This window comes from Anopheles gambiae, chromosome 2 (genome assembly GCF_943734735.2).
Source record: "Anopheles gambiae chromosome 2, idAnoGambNW_F1_1, whole genome shotgun sequence".
Taxonomy (NCBI): Eukaryota; Metazoa; Arthropoda; class Insecta; order Diptera; family Culicidae; genus Anopheles; species Anopheles gambiae.
The window spans coordinates 40163379-40182376 of NC_064601.1; the positions used below are offsets into that span (position 1 = coordinate 40163379).

General features: G+C 45.3%; 2 protein-coding genes across 3 annotated transcripts; both read left to right on the forward strand.

The window, feature by feature from the left end:
- Positions 1-6210: 6210 nt before the first annotated feature.
- Positions 6211-11106, forward strand: LOC1274299 (protein suppressor of white apricot). 2 transcript variants are annotated; one of them, XM_313399.6, is made up of 3 exons: positions 6211-6992; positions 8199-8371; positions 8440-11106. In XM_313399.6, exons 1-3 carry the CDS (start codon positions 6529-6531, stop codon positions 10980-10982), a joined length of 3180 nt encoding a protein of 1059 aa, XP_313399.6. In that variant the 5' UTR covers positions 6211-6528; the 3' UTR covers positions 10983-11106. The 2 variants fall into 2 exon arrangements, with proteins under 2 accessions (XP_313399.6, XP_061498322.1); XM_061642338.1 differs by lacking the exon at positions 6211-6992 and adding an exon at positions 7395-7576.
- Positions 11107-13960: 2854 nt separating this feature from the next.
- LOC1274300 (inositol oxygenase) lies at positions 13961-16383 on the forward strand. Its single transcript, XM_313400.5, has 5 exons — positions 13961-14270; positions 14387-14558; positions 15201-15546; positions 15621-15851; positions 15947-16383. Exons 1-5 carry the CDS (start codon positions 14250-14252, stop codon positions 16053-16055), a joined length of 879 nt encoding a protein of 292 aa, XP_313400.4. The 5' UTR covers positions 13961-14249; the 3' UTR covers positions 16056-16383.
- Positions 16384-18998: the final 2615 nt, after the last annotated feature.

Genomic DNA, 18998 nt, shown 5'->3' on the forward strand with positions numbered 1-18998 from the left:
AGTTGAGTGATTAATATAGACAATGGATCGTGAAAGTGAAACGGCACGTGTTCCTTTGTTGAACGCGTCGAATTATCCGCAGTGGAAGTTTCGGATGCTAACGCTTTTGGAAGAGCAAGAGCTACGATGCTGCATCGAACTAGAAGCGGATGTAGATTTCGACGAAACAACGGAAGATGCCGCAAATGAAGCAGTGTCAAAGAAAGGGAAAGGCAAATCGCGCGTGAAGAAAGATCGTCGTTGCAAATCCCTGCTGATTTCGAGAATCAGTGATGACATGTTGGAGTATATCCAGGACAAGGCGACTCCAAAAGATATTTGGAATGCGTTACAACGTGTGTTTGAACGTAAAAGCATTGCAAGCCGGCTTCACTTGCAGAAAAGGCTTTTGACGTTGCGACACACTAGTGGTGGTCTACAAGATCATTTCCTTGTGTTTGATCGCTTGATTAGGGAATACAAATCCACCGGTGCAAAGTTGGAAGAAATAGATACGGTATGCTATTTGCTTCTAACGCTCGGATCAAAGTTTTCGACGGTAGTTACTGCAATAGAAACTATGCCAGAGGAAAACTTGACGATGGATTTTGTAAAGTGCAGACTTCTTGACGAAGAAATCAAGCACAGTTCAAAGGAAAGTGGTACAACGCGTGAAACAAGAATAGACGACGCTGCATTTGCAGGGACCAGTACAAAGAAACAGCAAAAGAACAATAAGAAGAAAACCATAAAGTTCAAGTGTTTCGGTTGTCATCGCGAGGGGCACAAGGTTGCCGATTGTCCAGAAAAAGACAAACAAAAAGTGCTGAAAGGAAACAATGCGCACTTGGTGAAGAGTGATGTGTGTTTCTTTGGTGGCGACGCTGTGGAATTCGTGGAAGCAAGTTGGATTGTCGACTCCGGATCATCTGAACACATGTCGAATGATCGGTCGCTTTTCAAAAGGCTTGTTCCCATGAAGCAACCTATGCACATATCAGTAGCAAAAGAAGGCGAAACTATTGTTGCAAAGGAGTATGGCGATGTGAGGTTGTTTGCTTTTTCGGAAAACGGAGAATCAACGGGAATAACATTGAAAGACGTTCTTTACATTCCCGAAGCGCGAGTGAACTTATTGTCTGTGAGAAAAGTGGAAACTGCTGGATTGAAAGTGTTGTTTGCAAATGGAATTGTTACAATAGAAAACAATTCTGGCATCGTTGCCAAAGGTGAACGCCGCGGTAAATTGTACGAGCTAGTGCTTTATCGAGATATTGATAACAATAGTGCGGGTTTCTATTCATGTGGTCGTGTGCCTAAAGAATTAGAGCTGTGGCATCGACGCTATGGCCATTTGAGTGCTAAGAATTTGAGAAATATCATCTCCAAAGGAATGGTAGATGGTATGGAAACAAATGTGAAGAATCCGGGTAACGAGTTTGTGTGTGAAGCGTGTCACGAAGGAAAACAGACGCGGAAACCGTTTTCTAATAGTGAAATCAGGAGATCAAAACGTATTCTCGAGCTGATACTCTCAGATGTGTGTGGACCAGTTCCACAGGTGGGAATTCATGGTGAACGATATTTCGTTAGTTTTGTTGACGATTTTAGTCGTTTTACGGTTGTTTATCCCATGATCACAAAGGTTGAAGTGTTGGATCGATTCATGGAATACGAAGCCTTTGTTACAGCTAAGTTCGGTCAATGTATATCGCGATTACGTTGTGATAACGGCGGGGAATACGTTGGACGTGAATTCAAGAACTTTTGCAAGGTGAAGGGAATTCAAATCGAATGGACTGTTCCATATTCTCCGGAGCAGAATGGTGTGAGTGAAAGAATGAACCGTACATTAGTAGAGAAGGTTCGTTCCATGATTAGTGACAGTGGCGTTGGTAAAGAGTTTTGGGCTCCTGCGGTTCAAACAGCAGCATATTTGGTAAATCGCAGTCCGGCTAGTGCACTGGGTAATCTAACGACACCATTCGAAGTTTGGGAAAATCGTAAACCAAACGTAAGTAATTTGCGTACCTTCGGCAGTGTTGTGTTTGTGCATGTACCAAAAGAGCAAAGAAGGAAGTTCGATACAAAATCGTGGAAAGGTGTTTTTATCGGGTATGCCCCTTGTGGATATCGTGTATGGCATTTGGAGGAGAAGAAAATCGTTGTTGCGCGGGACATCGATTTTATAGAAAATTCGAATTTGAGTGAATTGTTAACATCCTCGCGGTCAAACGGCAACAGTGACGAATTTCTTATCCGTACGGTTTGGGACGGACCTATCAGTGATAGTGATGTTGAAGATGATGTTGTCTCCCAACAACCGATCGAAAATGCCGACGATCCTGATAAAACCCTGGCTGAAAACGTTTACGAAGAAAGTTTCAGTAGTTGTATTGGTGATGGTGAAGATAATTTCGAAGTAAAATCGCCTAAAGTTCTTAGTGAACGAAAACGGAAGACACCTGCATGGCATAAAGACTACAACATGAACTACACAGGCTTTGCATTCAATGCATCAAGCTATGTGGATCATGTACCGACTTCGCTTACGGAAGCGAAATCGTCCGCAGATTGGGAAAAGTGGAAAGCTGCAATCCTCGAGGAAATGGATTCTCTTACAAGAAATCACACGTGGACCCTTGAGAAGCTACCACATGGTCGAATACCAATCACTTGCAAGTGGGTGTTCAAAGTAAAGCGCGGGGAATCTAAAAATGAAGATCGATTCAAAGCTCGATTAGTAGCGCGTGGTTTCAGCCAGAAACATGGTTTCGATTACGCTGAAACTTATTCTCCAGTAGCGCGTTTGGATACCGTGAGAGTAGTTTTAGCCATCGCAAATGATTTAAGAATGGTGGTTCATCAAATGGACGTTAAAACTGCTTTCCTCAATGGACATTTGGAGGAAGAGATTTACATGACACCACCAGAAGGAGTTGACATTGACAGTAATCTTGTGTGTCGGTTGAACCGATCATTGTATGGGTTGAAACAAGCTTCGAGAGCTTGGAATGCAAGGTTTCACAGATATGTCGAGAAACTAGGATTTCGTAGAAGTGTGAGTGACATGTGCCTATACATAAAGGGATCTGGGAACAGTAAAGTGATCTTAGTGCTTTATGTGGATGATCTGCTCGTTGTTGGTCATCAGCTTAATGCGGTCAAGGCAGTGAAGCAATCTCTCTCGAAAGAGTTTGAAATGTCAGACATTGGAGAGGTTAAAACATTCCTTGGCATGAAGATTGAACGCGATGTGGAAGGAAAAAGTCTCCGGATAAGTCAGCGAAATTTTCTAGAGAATTTACTTCTGCGTTTCAATATGCATGAGTGCAAGGCAGTCTCAACACCGATGGAGTGTCATCTTCGGCTGAAGAAAGGTGAAGATGCTGAGCGTACAGACAAGCCATACAGACAGCTGATTGGTTGTCTTATGTACGTAATGTTGACATCGAGGCCAGATTTGTGTGCGTCCGTTAGCTATCTTAGCCAGTTCCAGAGTTGTCCTACGGAGGTACACTGGAAGCATGCAAAGAGAGTACTCCGATACATCAAGGGTACGCTTGAGTATGGGCTCGTTTTTCGTGCGAAAGATTCTGCGCCAGTCATCGAGGCGTTTGCTGATGCGGATTGGGCGAATGATCCGACGGATCGACGCTCGTTGACGGGATATCTGTTCCGAGTATGCAGTGCAGCCGTAAGCTGGTTGACAAGGAAACAGTCGACGATTGCGTTATCGTCAACCGAGGCGGAACTAGTGGCGTTGAGTGTGGCTGTTTGTCATGGAAAATGGCTTGTGCGGCTGTTGCGGGATCTGGAGAAAGAACCGGAGCTACCGGTTGTTTACCACGAAGACAATCAATCAACCATTCGAGTGGTCGAGGATGAGCGAGACAGTGGTCGTCTAAAGCATGTCGACGTAAGGCATCGATTCGTGCATGAAGAAATTCAGCAAGGGCAAGTATTGGTAAAGTATATTCCTACTGGTGATCAGATCGCTGATATAATGACGAAAGGTTTGCCTCTATCTGTTTTTCAAAAACACCGAACGAATTTGGGGTTAGTAAGTTCCGAACATTGAGCGGGGGTGTTGGGATATACAATGTCCGTCAGTAATACCAATGACGCAACCTGACGTTGCTGTCAACTCACGCGAGGTGAGCGCACCTCTAATTGAACTCATGTATAAATGTACAGCGCTAGTCGCTTCCTGAACTCCGAAAGAGATACATCAAATATATTGAACTCCTCAACCGAAACAAAACTGGTGTTCCACAGCGTTTAAAACTAATATCACATTAAAAATAATTTATTAAATTTAAAAGGATGCGTTCTCAACAGTGCTCCTGTCTAAATCTGCCAATATAATCTGGCCACACTGGCCCGCAGGGCAAAAGCTCGCTCGAAAGGTCAACAACCGTCGCAAAACGTCAAAAACAACCGTCGCCAGCGCCTCCAAATCGTTGCGAGTTTCGCTCGCTGGCGACGTCGGTTTTCAGCAAGGTGTGTTTATTTAGAAGGTGAATTATCAGCGCGTTTGCCGGGCGCCATCATTGAGTATTGTTATGTCAAAACGCATACAATTTTCTATACCCCCCTCTTGCCCTTCCCGATTTTAATACCGGAGCCTCCAGTATTGTTATGTCAAGTAGTGAAATGTCAATTTGCTCTGAAGCACTTCACCTCCTAATATCCAAACACCTTGGGTTTTCAGTACTTGTGACGTCGGTTTTGACGTTTTGCGACAGTTTTGCGACGGTGGCCGCCAAAAAGCTCGCCTTGACCAGTGGGCAAAGTGACCAGAAACACCGATGTTATATATATACAGTAGAACGTCGATTATCCGGGGGCGGATTAACCGGCGGGCGGCTTAACCGTGCGCATAAATGTGACAGCTGTTTAAACGTACAGCGAACATTTGCAGCGATAGTCAAGTGGGCAACCAGATTTTTGTGTTGCTCTGAGGTGTCTAAGGGTATTTTCGAAATTCATTTTTGTTCATGAACAGTTGTTAAAACTGTAGTTATTGATTAAAATAATATTTTAATAACGATTAATCGATTTATTCAAATTGGATTAATCATAAAACTAATCAAAAACTAGTAATATAATAATTTTTATATGAAAATGACATTTCTTGGACCATTATCCGTGCAAATCGATTAACCGGCAACCGTCCGGTCCCGAGCTGCCCGGATAATCGACGTTCTACTGTATATATATATATCTAGGGTTTGAAGGAAAAATCTCATTTTTTTAATCATTGAACTATAAAACTCAGCCAAGCAATCAAATCAGTCTAAATAATCCAGCGAAAATCAAACGACAGCACCTACGGTAAAATCGTATCCGATGGAGCTATGCTGCGGCTCTAAGCGGTCGCGTGGTGGCCCGAGAAAAATAGCTTGCCACCACTGAGAAGAAAATGTGCATCTTAGTCCTTCTTTGGCTTAGAATTCCTAGTACAATTTTCAATACGACACTTCAGAAAGACCTTCATTTATGTAACCGCTGAACCAAATCTAATCCATAACCTAGATAAAGAATGCATATTCTCGTGAGATGGAACTTTCATTTTACGCATTAGCACTCCCCCCCCCCCCCCTCCCCCGCGGAGTTTCGAGTTTTAACCTTTAAGTTGGCAACCGGATACCCGGGTATTTTTTTAACTTTAAACTGAGATAACTTTTGATTCATTGCTTTTATTGGCCTGAAATTTTCCGTAGCCTCCCAACTTTTAATTTCTGATTTTTTGGTGCATAAATTGTAATTTTAAACAGCCTGTAAGTATTTTATTTTGTTTTTTTTTTTTTTAACTTTACCACGTAAGTTGGCAACCAGCATACCCGGGTATTCCATACATTTTGTATGGAGAATGACGTTTCTCTTCTTCCTCTTTTCGTATTGTGCTTATTTTCGAGTCAAATTCAAGCGATTCCAAATTTCAATTTGACCGTTATTTTTATAATAAAACGAAAAAATTTTATGTATAAATGAAATAGAAGAGAATATATGGTCAGCATTACTTGCTTACAGCATTAAAATATAGAAAGCATTGTTTACCTATGAAAATCGTTAATTTTTTGCATCAAAATGTGTGGAATACCCGGGTATGCCGGTTGCCAACTTACATGTGTAAATCTGGTTGCCAACTCTACGGTTAACCTACCGAAAACTACAGATAAAATGTTGGGCTCCTACCGAAAACCGCCAAAATAATCTGGCCACACTGAATCCTTGACAAAAGGAAAACATTGATTGTCAAAATTTTTCTACCATTGCGTCTATTGTTTTGCTGCGCGCCCGATTGGAAAGCAGCTTGTTTACGAAAGATTTAGCAAACCCGAAATAAAGTGCTTCGTCGTGTTCTCAGGGGCCAATGCATGGACGCGCGTATCCGAATGTATCGCGTCCTTCCACAATCGATTGTACAGAACTGAACTGTAGCTCGTGCGAAGCGTTGTTGTGTAAGCGAACGGGCGGGAGGAGCTAATCGGGACCGCGAATGGTGTGGTGGCAAAGGCGAAACAAACAGTCGTGCGTGTCACTATGAGCGAACGGTGGAACATTGCTAACAGTGCGTTGCGAGGTGGCTTGGGCATTAACGGCATGGGCAGTGGAAGCAATGCGGGCGGCAGCAACGGCGTCGGCAATGGTGTTGGCAACAGCTTAGGGCATCATCCTGGCGTGGGAGTGACGGCGGCAGCAGATGGCGGCGGTGGCAGCATTGGTGGTGCAGGAGCTGGAATCAAAGTGGGCATACACGGTGCGGGAGGTAGCGGCACCATCACCACCTCCACTACCACCACGTTCAGTGCGGCAAACGGAGAGTCGGGAATACTGCGCCGTACCGGGCATTATCACCACCACGGCGGCACACCGGACAACTTTGACGATCTGCTAGTGTTCGGGTACTCGTGCAAAGTCTTCCGCGACGACGAGCGAGCACGTTTCATCGATCAGGGCCGGCATCTGATACCGTGGATGGGCGACAATCAGTTGAAAATAGACAGGTTAATAGCTCCTTTATGTACCTTCTATACCATTTTATTTCTGCTCAACCAAAAAACACATGCAATATCAGAAACAAAACGTTTGTACCGATCAAGCCTAAGCCAAACAGCGCAGCATCGTCCGGCCACAGCGGCAGCGTCGTCCAGATCCAGATCAATCGACGCACCACACCGACTGGAACGGTATTACGTGAAGAGTCTCGCCTGATGGATGACAGTAACCCCCCCGCTGGAGGAGATCCAATCAAACTGTTTGGTGTGATCGCACAGCTTCTGCTGTAGCAATGGGGAGGATCGTTCGGTCGCAATACACAGCATGATCCTCCTCATCTGGCAGTTTACTACGATGAGATCATTTGAACGTTTCATGTTGTGTGCTACGATCTCTGTCATGGGCAAATGTGCGGACAATAGTGGACTTACGAGCTGTTCGAGCCACCTCCCCGTAAATCGATTTTGCTGAAGCCGAATGCCTCGATAGAAGCAAACACGAAAAGAAAAACCGTACGTTATATTATTCAATTTTAGGTCAGAAAATAATCAAAACCAATTCCATCCCAACAAGTAGTCGATCGGCGGCAGTGGTATGTATAAAACAAGTGGTAATTGAAACATCTCCAAATGTTTGATTTAATTCTCTACATTTTTTTCTCTATTCTTCTTGTGTTGTAAGCAAAGCAAAACCAAAAAAAAAAAACAAACTGCAAAAAATACAAATCTCTCTGCCACCACGGACTGTCGAAGATGAATGCAACACGGGTGGGACAGTACGGAAAGGGAACAACCCACCAACCCCTGGTTTTCAATGAGGGAAAATTCATGGATCGATTCGTACATACGTTTCATGTTGCATGAATCTCCCCATATTTGGAACCTATCCATCATAGGGGTGGTAGAATCCGGGTTTCTGTTTCTTAATTTCCGCGTCCAGTACACAAAACCCTTTCTCGTCTGTCTCTAACAAACATGTTTGCATAGTCTTGCAGCGACGTTCATTGAGATATGCAGCAAAAGAATCTAACCAAAGAACCTCCCCGAAAATGACATCAAATAAACGTATCATACACGTGTCTGCAAGCGCGTGACCATCGAATTGGGAAGATGGATGCTGATTTTTGTTTTTCCGTTCTTTGCTTTTTTTCTCTTTCCTGTCTCTTTCTCTGGCTTCCGCTGCATTCCGGGTTGGACATTCCCTTTCGGATGCAGATATGATGCGCGCGGTGCATTACACGACCTTGCACCGTACGAACCACCGCCCGGTGGGTATCAGAATCGTTTGGAGGGCCTGACTGCCGCCGAGCAGAAAGCGGAACAGCTCTGCGAGGAGGAACGATACTACAGCCTGTACAATAATGAGGTGGAAGAGGAAATGTATCAAGGTAGGGGGTAGCGCATCCTATAGCTTTGCGATCCATTTGTAATCTAACGAGCATTTATCTTTCCACAGAAGAGGCCCGCAAACGGGAGACGATGTTGGGCAATCAGGTTCCGTTCAACTATGACGCTCCCGCACCGCAGGAAGGGGCCACAGTGGCGACCGTTGAAGAACGCACCGGAACCAGTGCCGACGAGCACGATGACGATCCGTACCAAGTGCCGAAAGGGTTCGAAATCCCGCCGGACATTCCGCTGCCCGAGACAATGAAAGAGCACGCCATCATTGAGAAGACGGCCAAGTTCATTGCCTCCCAGGACGCGCAGATGGAGATACTGCTGAAAACGAAACAGGCCAACAATCCGTTGTTTGATTTTCTCAACCAAAGTGGTCGTTTGTTCCGCTACTATCGCCATGTGCTGCTGGCGTTCCGAACCAACCAGTATCCGATCGCAACCGACCAGCAGGCGGTGGAGCAGAATGGAAACGAGAGTGGCACCGATGCAGAGCAGCAGAGCAGTGAATCAGCTGCACAACTCCTCAACCGACCAAAAGTAATTGTGCCAGCAATCAAGTACAAACCATCAGTCGATTGTGCCTATACGCAACTGATTAGCAAGATAACGGGTGCCCCCATACCGACGATGGTTGCGGAAGAGGCGAGCAATACGACGGAAGTTGCATCGGCAGCAGCCCAACCACTCACCGCCCTCAACACCGAAGCCGAATACTATACGGAGGGTTCCACGCCTTCCGTAGAGATCAAGAAAGTATCAACCGGTTTGGCCGGATTGGTGCAGTACGATTCGGATAGTGGTGATTCGGATAGTGGTGACAGCGAGAAGGATGGAACCAACGACAAAGAGCCGGTAGTCCAGCACCAGCCGGGTAAGCGCGAAAGCCCCAAAAAGGTGAAGGAACTTCCGCCATTCAAGGGTGTTGTGCCTGCGGTAACAATTCAGCACGTTATCGATCGGACGGCGATCTACGTGGCCAAGAATGGGTACAGTTTTGAGGAGGCACTGCGGGCCAAGAACGATGCACGCTTTGTGTTTCTGAATCAGGCCCACGAATACTATCCGTACTATGCGTACCGAGTGCGCCAGCGGATGAATGCCGGTGAGGCTGGCCTAGGGCTACTGCAGCCTCCAAGTCCCCCACCGGCCAAGGTGCGCATGGAGACGGAAAATGGTACAGTGGTAGAAACGACACCGAGCCTAGGGATCAAGGCAGTTCACACGGCTGCACCGAAGGCGATTGCCGCACCGGTCACAAACATTCAGCACCAGAAGCTGGGGGCGCCGGTTAGTTTTTCACTCGTTTCACGCAAATCAAAGGAGGACGGAGGAGCAGTCAAAACGATGCCTGGGCTGGGAAGCGACGAGGAAGAGGACGGTGACAAGGAGACAAAGCAACAGGAGATAAAACATCAGGAGACAAATAGCAGTGTACAATCTATAGAAGGGGGTGACAATGTAGGGAAAGAATCAACCGCCGGCGACGGACACGAGAGGAAGGATATCGCCAAATCTCCGAACGTTTTGAAGCAAGAACTCGAAAACGATCTGTTAGTGGATGGAGCAGACGTGCTTGAGGAAGCTGTAGTAGCTTCTTCGGCAATCGAACGCCTGGAACGGGAACCGGCAGTAGCGAAGGAAAAGCAGGCAGAACGCAAAAAACGTGCCAACATGTTCCTGAACTTAATCAAGGCCGTTGGAACGGAAAAGAAGGTCGAGCGGCCTCACCGAGAATCAACCGACAATGGTGCTTCGGATGAAAGGCATTCTCCAATAGAATCCTCCATAAAAGAGCTACCGACCAGTGATGCAGAGGAAGGATCAATCCATTCCGTACGCTCGACCACCCCATCGCCGAAGCAAACAGCTCCGAAAACACCGATCATAAACTCCAATCTACCCACGACGGTGATCGATGACGACGACGACGATGATGTGGTGCTCGTCAGTGAAACACTTCCCAAGCCACGGTCCCGATCCCGTAACCGAGGCCATTCCGTGTCTGATCCAGAACGTTCCAGCAACGGTACCGATCGGCACACGAAGAAGAAAAAATCCAAAAGCCGGCACCGTTCATCGAGGTCGAAGAAGAAATCGAAAAAGAAATCTCGCTCCCGATCACAATCCCGATCGGGGTCGGAACGATCCAGCTCACGGTACTCGCGGGGCCGAAAAAGTACCCGTAGTAAAACCCGTCGCGATCGCACGAGATCACGCAGCCACGGTAGCAACGGAAGCAACAGCACCAGTGACGACACTCGTGTCGATCGTGCCAAGCGAACGAAAAAATCTAAACGTGCTACCCGTAGTCGCTCGATATCACGATTGCGCTCACGGTCCCGTTCGCCTCACAGGCGCTCCTCCCGATCGCGATCACGCTCCAAAAGCAAACGATCGCGAAAACGGAAAGCATCGGTTGAGAGAAAACAGCAACGGAGGCGTCGTTCGCGCAGCCGGTCCGGGCGGAACAGCGATAGCGATGGGGAATATCACGCCCGACACCGGGGCCAGCCGAGGAGGACGGATGCCGGTGTCGGCCGTAGCTACGAGTACGATGAACGGTATCCACCGGCAAGGGCAAGATACTGGGAATGCTAGCATGGACGCGGGGATTGCAGTGACACTGTCCTCTCGAATAGGTAAATGGGTGGAATTGACTCAAAACGATCTAGTGTGTAAGATAACAAAATAAAGTTGGGCCACCGATGGTCGACGATCAATACATAAATCCTTTTTTAAAATTTCATTAGCTCTCTCAATCCCTAGAATATATTCAAGGTAGAACACGTGTTCGAATATTTGCTTGAGATTTTGAACCCATTGTTAAGGATGTTTGACCGTTGACCCAGTGTTTGATATATGAATCGGTTTTTCGGTTTATTATTTCTAGTCAATAAACCGATAACCGAATTCTAAAATATTCGGGAACGATAAAAAGATCGTACGATACGATAAATTATAGTCATTCATTTTAATTCATTACTACGATTTCCTACATGTTTGACAACCCTGACCTCAAAACCATATTTTTTTGAAAAATGATTAACTGTTCGTTGAACGTTGACCAAGTCAAACGGAAAACGTTGTAAAGCAATAATTTGTTGTAACAAATTTAAAGAATTTTAAGAAAATCTTGTTCCACTCTACTACTTACAGTATTCATTCTCTCAGCTTTAAGCTGCACACCATTTCCTCCACGGTGGATGTTCTATCAATAATGTTGCCTGATAAAGAATGGATTTGCTGCCTCTCGACCCTTCTTCTGGCCACCGGAACGAAGCTACCGGAGAGAGCGATAGTAGTACCAGCGCACATTCGCGAGACCAATCAGACCTCCCATTCTACCGACCGACCAACGGACTTTTCTGCGGCCTTTGATAACGTTTGGCATCGTGTAATTGTTTCGTAATTGCCATCATTATAATTATAAGCATGTGCGATTTTTATGGCATCACCATTAGCAGCCTCCGAAGTGCGGCTAGTTCAGGAGAAAGAAAGAAAGAATCAGTGGAAAAACGGCAAACTCATTGCTAGATCAGCGCTACACTTTCCTTGACCTTCGATAGCGCTTACGACGCGGAAGATTGGAACTGCAGACTTTGGCTTCTCTTTTTTTTGGTGGGGGTTTGCTGTTTTGTAATCCTCTCCGCCGTGATCGTACAGTTGTGAAATTATTCTACCCGTTTTAGAATGTAACAAAAAAAGCGAATGATCTTACACCCCAGAAATAGAGACGATAAGGCAATCAACGAACCGTAGGCCCTTTTTTTCGGAGCAGTTGTTTCAAGATGCTCTCAACGCGCCCTGCTTAGTCACATGTGTCTGCGGGTCACGAGACGTGTTATCACACACCAGTGACAGTGATTTGTGTTAAAGAGCGACACGGGCGATCACTGAACACCCGTGATCCTTGTTACGTCCGTACTTCAGCCGAACTTGTTGTTTCCAGTCCCAATTGGCTGGCTAATTACAACTGCCTTAGGTGGTGTTTCATGATTTCATGATTTTGTCTCAATCTTTAATATGTACATTTTGAAGATATACACGAAGATCTACAGAGGCATACTAAACAGAAATACTACAATATTTACAGAAAAAGGGGAAAGTTATCCTACGGTTTCAAAACTTCTGTAAACTAACTCAAATTCAAGAGTTGATTCACGATCTAATTCAATTTGCAGGTATTTGAGATGGACGATGCAGTTCTTTAAAGTGATCGTGAATAAAAGGAGATGCTTGATATCACAATGAATGTGATCTTGATTTCGGTTCTATTATTCATGTTTAAATAAGAATATACAAAACCAAAACACTATATCAATATGTTCAAGGTGCATGTCGTCGTTCATCAGCTCTGACCGCTGGATCGATCTTCTTCTTTTGGATCAACAACCGTTGTCGGTCGAGGCCTGCCTGTACCACTTGTGGGGTTGAGGCTTTCAGTGACTTCTGGATTACCTCCCATAGCAGGATAGTCAAAAGTCCTACGTATGGCGGCACGCTCTTATTGGGGGTTGAACCCATGACGGGCATATTGTTAAGTCGTACGAGTTGACGACTGTACCATGAGACTCGCGGTGCTGGATGGATGCTTTTTACTTATTGGCTATTTTTCCGGTAATCATCGTGACTATTTCTCCGGTAGTGGCCGGTAAACCGTTCACAACAGTTGCAATTGAATCCGTACACAAACCTCCTAGTGGGATTATTAAATTCGCTCATTTTTCAAATTTTCAAATTCTTCAGAAAAGAATCTATAAGGCACAACCCCACTAACACTTAAACACCCCAAATAGTCGAAGTGTACAACTGTGTGGACTACTACTAGTCCGTTACGCGATCTCATATTTAACAACATCACCATTCACAGGGTGCCCCGAACAAGCTTGAGGATAAAACAATCGCAAGCCGCACGAAATTGAATCTAGCTTGATCCGGATTTCCAGCATATGATATATTTATAGAGTGACACCGAATTTGCATCCCCCTTCATGCATTCACGTGCCGTTTGTGCTTTTTTTGCGTCGTTTTGTCGTCCTCGGCTATCACTCCAATTGGCTACACTACCTTCCGCGCAAACACAGTAACGCATCTTACTGTATTACAGTGTTTAGCGAAGATCTAGGTCATAAATTTTAAAGAATTTCTAGAATATCTTCCCCTCGTATAACGGGAATTAAAAATAGGAGTAGTAAAAGCGATTGATTGAATTATCATTCCGTCATTACTGCCGTGCCTATTATCTTGCAAGATACTACCAGATAGGAGCAGATAACGAAACATACAAATAATAAGGATCGAAAACATAAAAAAATGCTCAAAAACCCAGCTACTAATCAGACAATTCAAATCCCAATACCCGATTAAGCTTATCATCGCGGTATCACCATCGCCGCCACACCCCGTGCTTGGAAGGGAAGAACGCTGCTGTTGCTGCTGCTGCTGGTTGGAGGGATCATCATCTTGTTTGTTTTTTTGTTGTTCTTGTGTGCCCCCCCCTCGTACGCCACATACGTAGACATCGTGGCCAGACTAATCTTGGGGTTGCAGTAAAGTGATTGAGATTTCTTTGCCATTAAAATGTCCATGGTGGTGAGTGGCAGCAGCAAGGGTGTGTGTATGTAACATGGTTGTATATAAAACGGCGAGATGCCTCGTGCCAGGATCAAACGGTTGCCTGCTGCCATTCGAATCGGACAACCGACTGCACCAGCTAGTGGCAATAGTAGTTTACAACTTTTAGGAAGTTTTTCTTGTGCTGTGTGAAGTGAAACAAGGGTGAAAAAGTGTGCTTGTGTGATTTGTAGTGATCGCTTATACGATCGTATTGTGTGAAGAAATAATATTTACTACAAATCTTCCATAATGAGAATTATCATTGAAGAGGTATTAAATAATGTTGTTCGTTGGACGATAAGAGTGCAAATCATTGATAACAGAGTTTAAAATCTCAAGCAAACTTTAAATAACGGTCACCTTCTGCCCTTTCCGACCCATTCCAGCACCCGAACGTGTTGGATGTCTCGGAGCTGCTACGTCCCGAGCCAAAGTTCGTAGACAAGGAAGTGTCCAAGTTCCGGGACTATACGGTCGATGAAACCGATCCGCTGAAGGAGCGTGTCCGGCGCACGTACAAGCTGATGCACACCCATCAAACGGTTGACTTTGTCAAAGGTACGATCCCGTCGATTGCGCACCGCGCAGATAATAATACGGTTTACGCGCGACACCCATCCGGATTAAATTATGACCCCCTTTTGGAGGGAGGAGAGAGCCAGGAAGCGTAAACCACGCTCATGATAACGGTTATCGAACTGGAGACAAACAGCGCGTAAATGAAACGACGCAAATAGCGGAACCAACCTGCCAAAACAGGGTCAAGAGTCGCGTTCGGACCTTGCCACGCGAATATGCGAGACAAAATCAGGCCAGCTAAGTGGCGACCTTAGGTACTTACGATTTTGCACCACTCCACTCCACAAAAGCAAGGCCCCCGCTGGTGTGATGATTGCGCCTCCGATAAGCGACGATGACTAGATTTGTTTTGATAGTTTTTCGATAACGTTCGAATGACGCTACGCCACAAACATAAACAAACCGGACGCTAACAGTCGTAGTCACCACTGGCCATGTGCGTGACGCGCCTGTCTTTCTCTCTCTCTTTTGCCACGCGCAAAACCATGTGCTACTGGCTTGTGAGGGAAAGTTTTGCGCGCGCGTAAAACGTAAAGTCGCTCTTGCGTATGAGTACAATACCAATCTCAAGCATGGTTATTTACTAAACAATGCGTTCTAAACAATTCGCCCTTTCTGTAGGTCGCCATGCCGATTGGCTTAAATTCGATCACTTCAAGGCAACCGTGCGGCAAGCGCTGGAGAGGCTGAACGACCTGGTCGACGAGTCGGATCCGGATCTCGATCTGCCGAATATTGTGCACGCGTTCCAGACGGCCGAACGGGCCCGTGCCGAGTTTCCCGAGCTAGACTGGTTGCATCTGACCGGGCTGATTCACGATCTCGGCAAGGTGATGGCATTCTACGGCGAGCCCCAGTGGGCGGTGGTGGGCGATACCTTCCCGGTCGGGTGCGAATGGGGCCCAAGCATTGTGTATCGCGAGGACAGCTTCGTCGACAATCCGGATGGAGCAAACCCGAAGTACAAGTAGGTAGAAGGTGGAAGGAGCCTATGCATTTTTATCATTGCATTGGCTTAATTGTTTTCATACCAATCTTCAGCACAAAGAATGGAATGTACGAACCCAACTGCGGGTTGGAGCAACTGACCATGTCCTGGGGCCACGACGAGTATCTGTATCGAGTGCTGAAGCACAACGGTAGTACTCTGCCCGAGCAGGCGCTACACATGATTCGCTATCATTCGTTCTACCCTTGGCATTCCGGTGGCGACTATCATCATCTGACCAACGAGAAGGACGAGCAAACCAAGCAATGGGTGCTGATGTTCAAGTAAGTTGATAAGAGTCAACGCGCTTTGGCGAGACAGAAAGCGAGAAAAAGAGAGAAATGTGTACTAATGATGTAATGTTCGATTCACTTTCTAGCCGGTATGATCTATACACCAAATCAATCACGCTGCCAGATATTGAGGCATTGTGGCCCTACTACCAAAGCTTGATCGATAAGTACTGTCCTGGAGAGTTGGAGTTTTAGGCTGGAAGTGTTACTAGAGAGAGTTCGAATCATATTCTATTGGATTGGAACACACTCACAATCGTGCCATTTTTTATAGGTATAATATAAGCAACACCGTAACGAGTGGAATACTGTTAAAATCTTATCTTTTTACCTCAACAAACACGTGTGCCTAAGGTCAAATATGGTAATCTGTTTCCATCATGCAAGTAAACTGTGATGCATTTAACAATGATTCCGATCTTCGTTTCTAAATCTATGAAATTGTTGTTACTATAGGATAACCAGCATAGTAAAGTGCCGAGATTTGGAAAAATAAATGACTCTTTATCTTAACTACGGAAAACCATTGGCTTTGGTCATAGGCGATTGAAATTGGTTGTTGTTGTTTGTACAGTTTAAAGGAGTTTTGGCTCGAACGGAGTTCTTTCGCCTCTTGATTGAAATTGGTTACAGGTTTCATCGGTAGGATTAACGCAAGCAGTTGAATATGCTCGTCCTAGCTGATAAGAGATATCCGACACCTTCCTGAATGCATCTAATATTGTATTTTGAACGTTGATGGTTACAAGACTTGGCAGATATCATAACAAATTCTGCTTGTCGATGCTAATTTTGAGAGAAGAACAAGCTCAGTGAGTTTGTTCATCAAATTAACTTATGTTAAAGTAAATTTTAACTGAGAATTTATCGATAGGTAATTTCTTGTAATTTTCGAAATATTTCATTTAAAAATATGTTGAAAAGAAAACGAAAGAAAATTAAATGAATACCACTTACGAAAGGAGCTTCGTGGACTTGTGGGTTTTGTAACTGGTCACAGACTTTAAACGTCCTCTGCCTTCAAAGGTAAAACACGTGTTGTAGGTGGTGTATCACTGTGGTGATATAATGCACAAGAATGAAATTCAAGATGTTTTTCAGTGTTACTGTAGGTTACAACGGCTTACTCCGTCTCGTGGACTGTATAGTGCGGGAGATTAACTCCCGAGCAAAAGCCTTGAAAACGGCTGACATCCCGATAAAGGCCTTCGCTATGCTAACTGCGGAGAATTTTGAAGAGGTTTGGCCACTCTTAAGGAGAATCGAACTTACCAATAAGAACAATGCTCACCTAAAACTTTAAGAAAAAACTTAGTTAAATACATTGGAATTCAAACTTGATTAATTGGCAATTTCTAGGATGTTCTAATCAGGAGCCTACATGCTTCGTTAGCGATAGATACATTTTCTTTTACAATACGTTCGCACTATTCCAACTGGACTTTAATTAAAAGGGATTTTTGGTTAATGGGAAAATAGATGTAGTGCGTGTTGCCTATGTTTTAATCATCGTTTTGTCACGTTTAGTCTTAAGTTACAATAGTTAACACGTAAAAGGTCGCATGAGACGAATCCTATTTAACAATGCGGTGCGTGACATGTAGGGTTGTTGACGATTACAAATGACATTAAACTCACGGCACATACGAATAAACGGATCAGAAGAGCCAAAGCGAGTGCGGCGTTCCTCCATGTCGAGTAGCAATCTAGCACGGAGCGATCTCGGCAGGACATTCATGTAGAGCTTCGAAAGAAGCGCAGGCGAGTCGATCCGATTGTCAAGAAGTCCCGCGACAAACAGCCTCTGAGCGTTGCAGTTCCGTTGCTTCAATGTCTCGATGCCAAGCAACGCATAGCGTCCCCCATAGTCCAGTTGGACACTCCAAGAGCGCAAATCGAACCGCGTGAATTTACGCTCGATCGACTCTAAACGAACCAGGGGGCGAACAGCTGAAGGCCACCATACTACCGTAGCGTATTCCAGCACTGGCCGCACTAAAGCGCAGTATAGCGTCTTCATGCAGACCGGGTTAGTGATGTCTCGAGCTATTTCGATCACAGCCACAACCCGGTCAATTGGTTACCCTTAGTGACAACGTTCTCTAGTTGGACGTGGAAGATCAACTTTTCGTCGAGGAGCATTCTTAGATCCGTGACACAGCTTTTGCGCTCAATGGTAGATCCATCCATTTTTCCATTTAGTACACTAAGGGGCACCGCTTTCTCGCAAACGTAACGACAACACACTTCTCGGCGCACAATTTTAGTCCATTGAAAGAGCACCATGACTGGAAGGCACTTAGACTGAATGCGTGCGAACAGACAGCGTCCACGGGCCTGCCCACGCCCGAATGCAGAGCCGATGGCATACGATTCTATCTTTACCATTAACATGAGAGGGACAGGGCTTATACCACGAACGTACCCGAAAGATATGCATGCTTCACTCATCAGGATCTAAAGGCAAGGACAAGGCAAAAGAGACACAGAAAACTTTCCTCACGGCTACACATGTCCTCTAGACGCGTTGTCTATGCGTCTCGCTCGGTATCACAGCGGCATACGGCAGGTAAGCAGTACAAATGCTGCTACCTGATACGCACACATGTTTATCGAACACAACTATTCGGTTCGGCTCGGTAAACTTCACGAGGATGCCGGAACAAAAGGGCTCAGACGTTTTCATGATTTTGTATGACTTTGGCTGTTTTGGACTACGCGTGTAGGCGCTCGCAATAGGAAGCAACCTAGTGAAAATCAACATTTTATGAAAATGACGAACAGCAGCTGCGAAAACCTTAGCGCAGGGACAAAGCGATTTAATCCCACGGTAATTACATGCGTTTGATTTGTCCCCCTTTTTGTGCACTGGAACTAGCCACGAAGTTTTCTGTCAGGCCCTGGATCAAACGATGGTTCCAGCCTGTCAATCGCTTTCGAGACTGAATACTCATCGATGATCGACAAGTTGAAGGTCATAGCATCCGTTTGATCGTTTTATAGTACTTTTGATAGTGCGTTGGCTATCTGCCTCTCATCAGTTTCCGCTGGAAGGAAGAAGGCGGCGAAGCGCGAGGCAAAAATATCATAAATAGCGGACGGATTGTTGCCATTGCGCCCATTGTAACTGGTGGAACT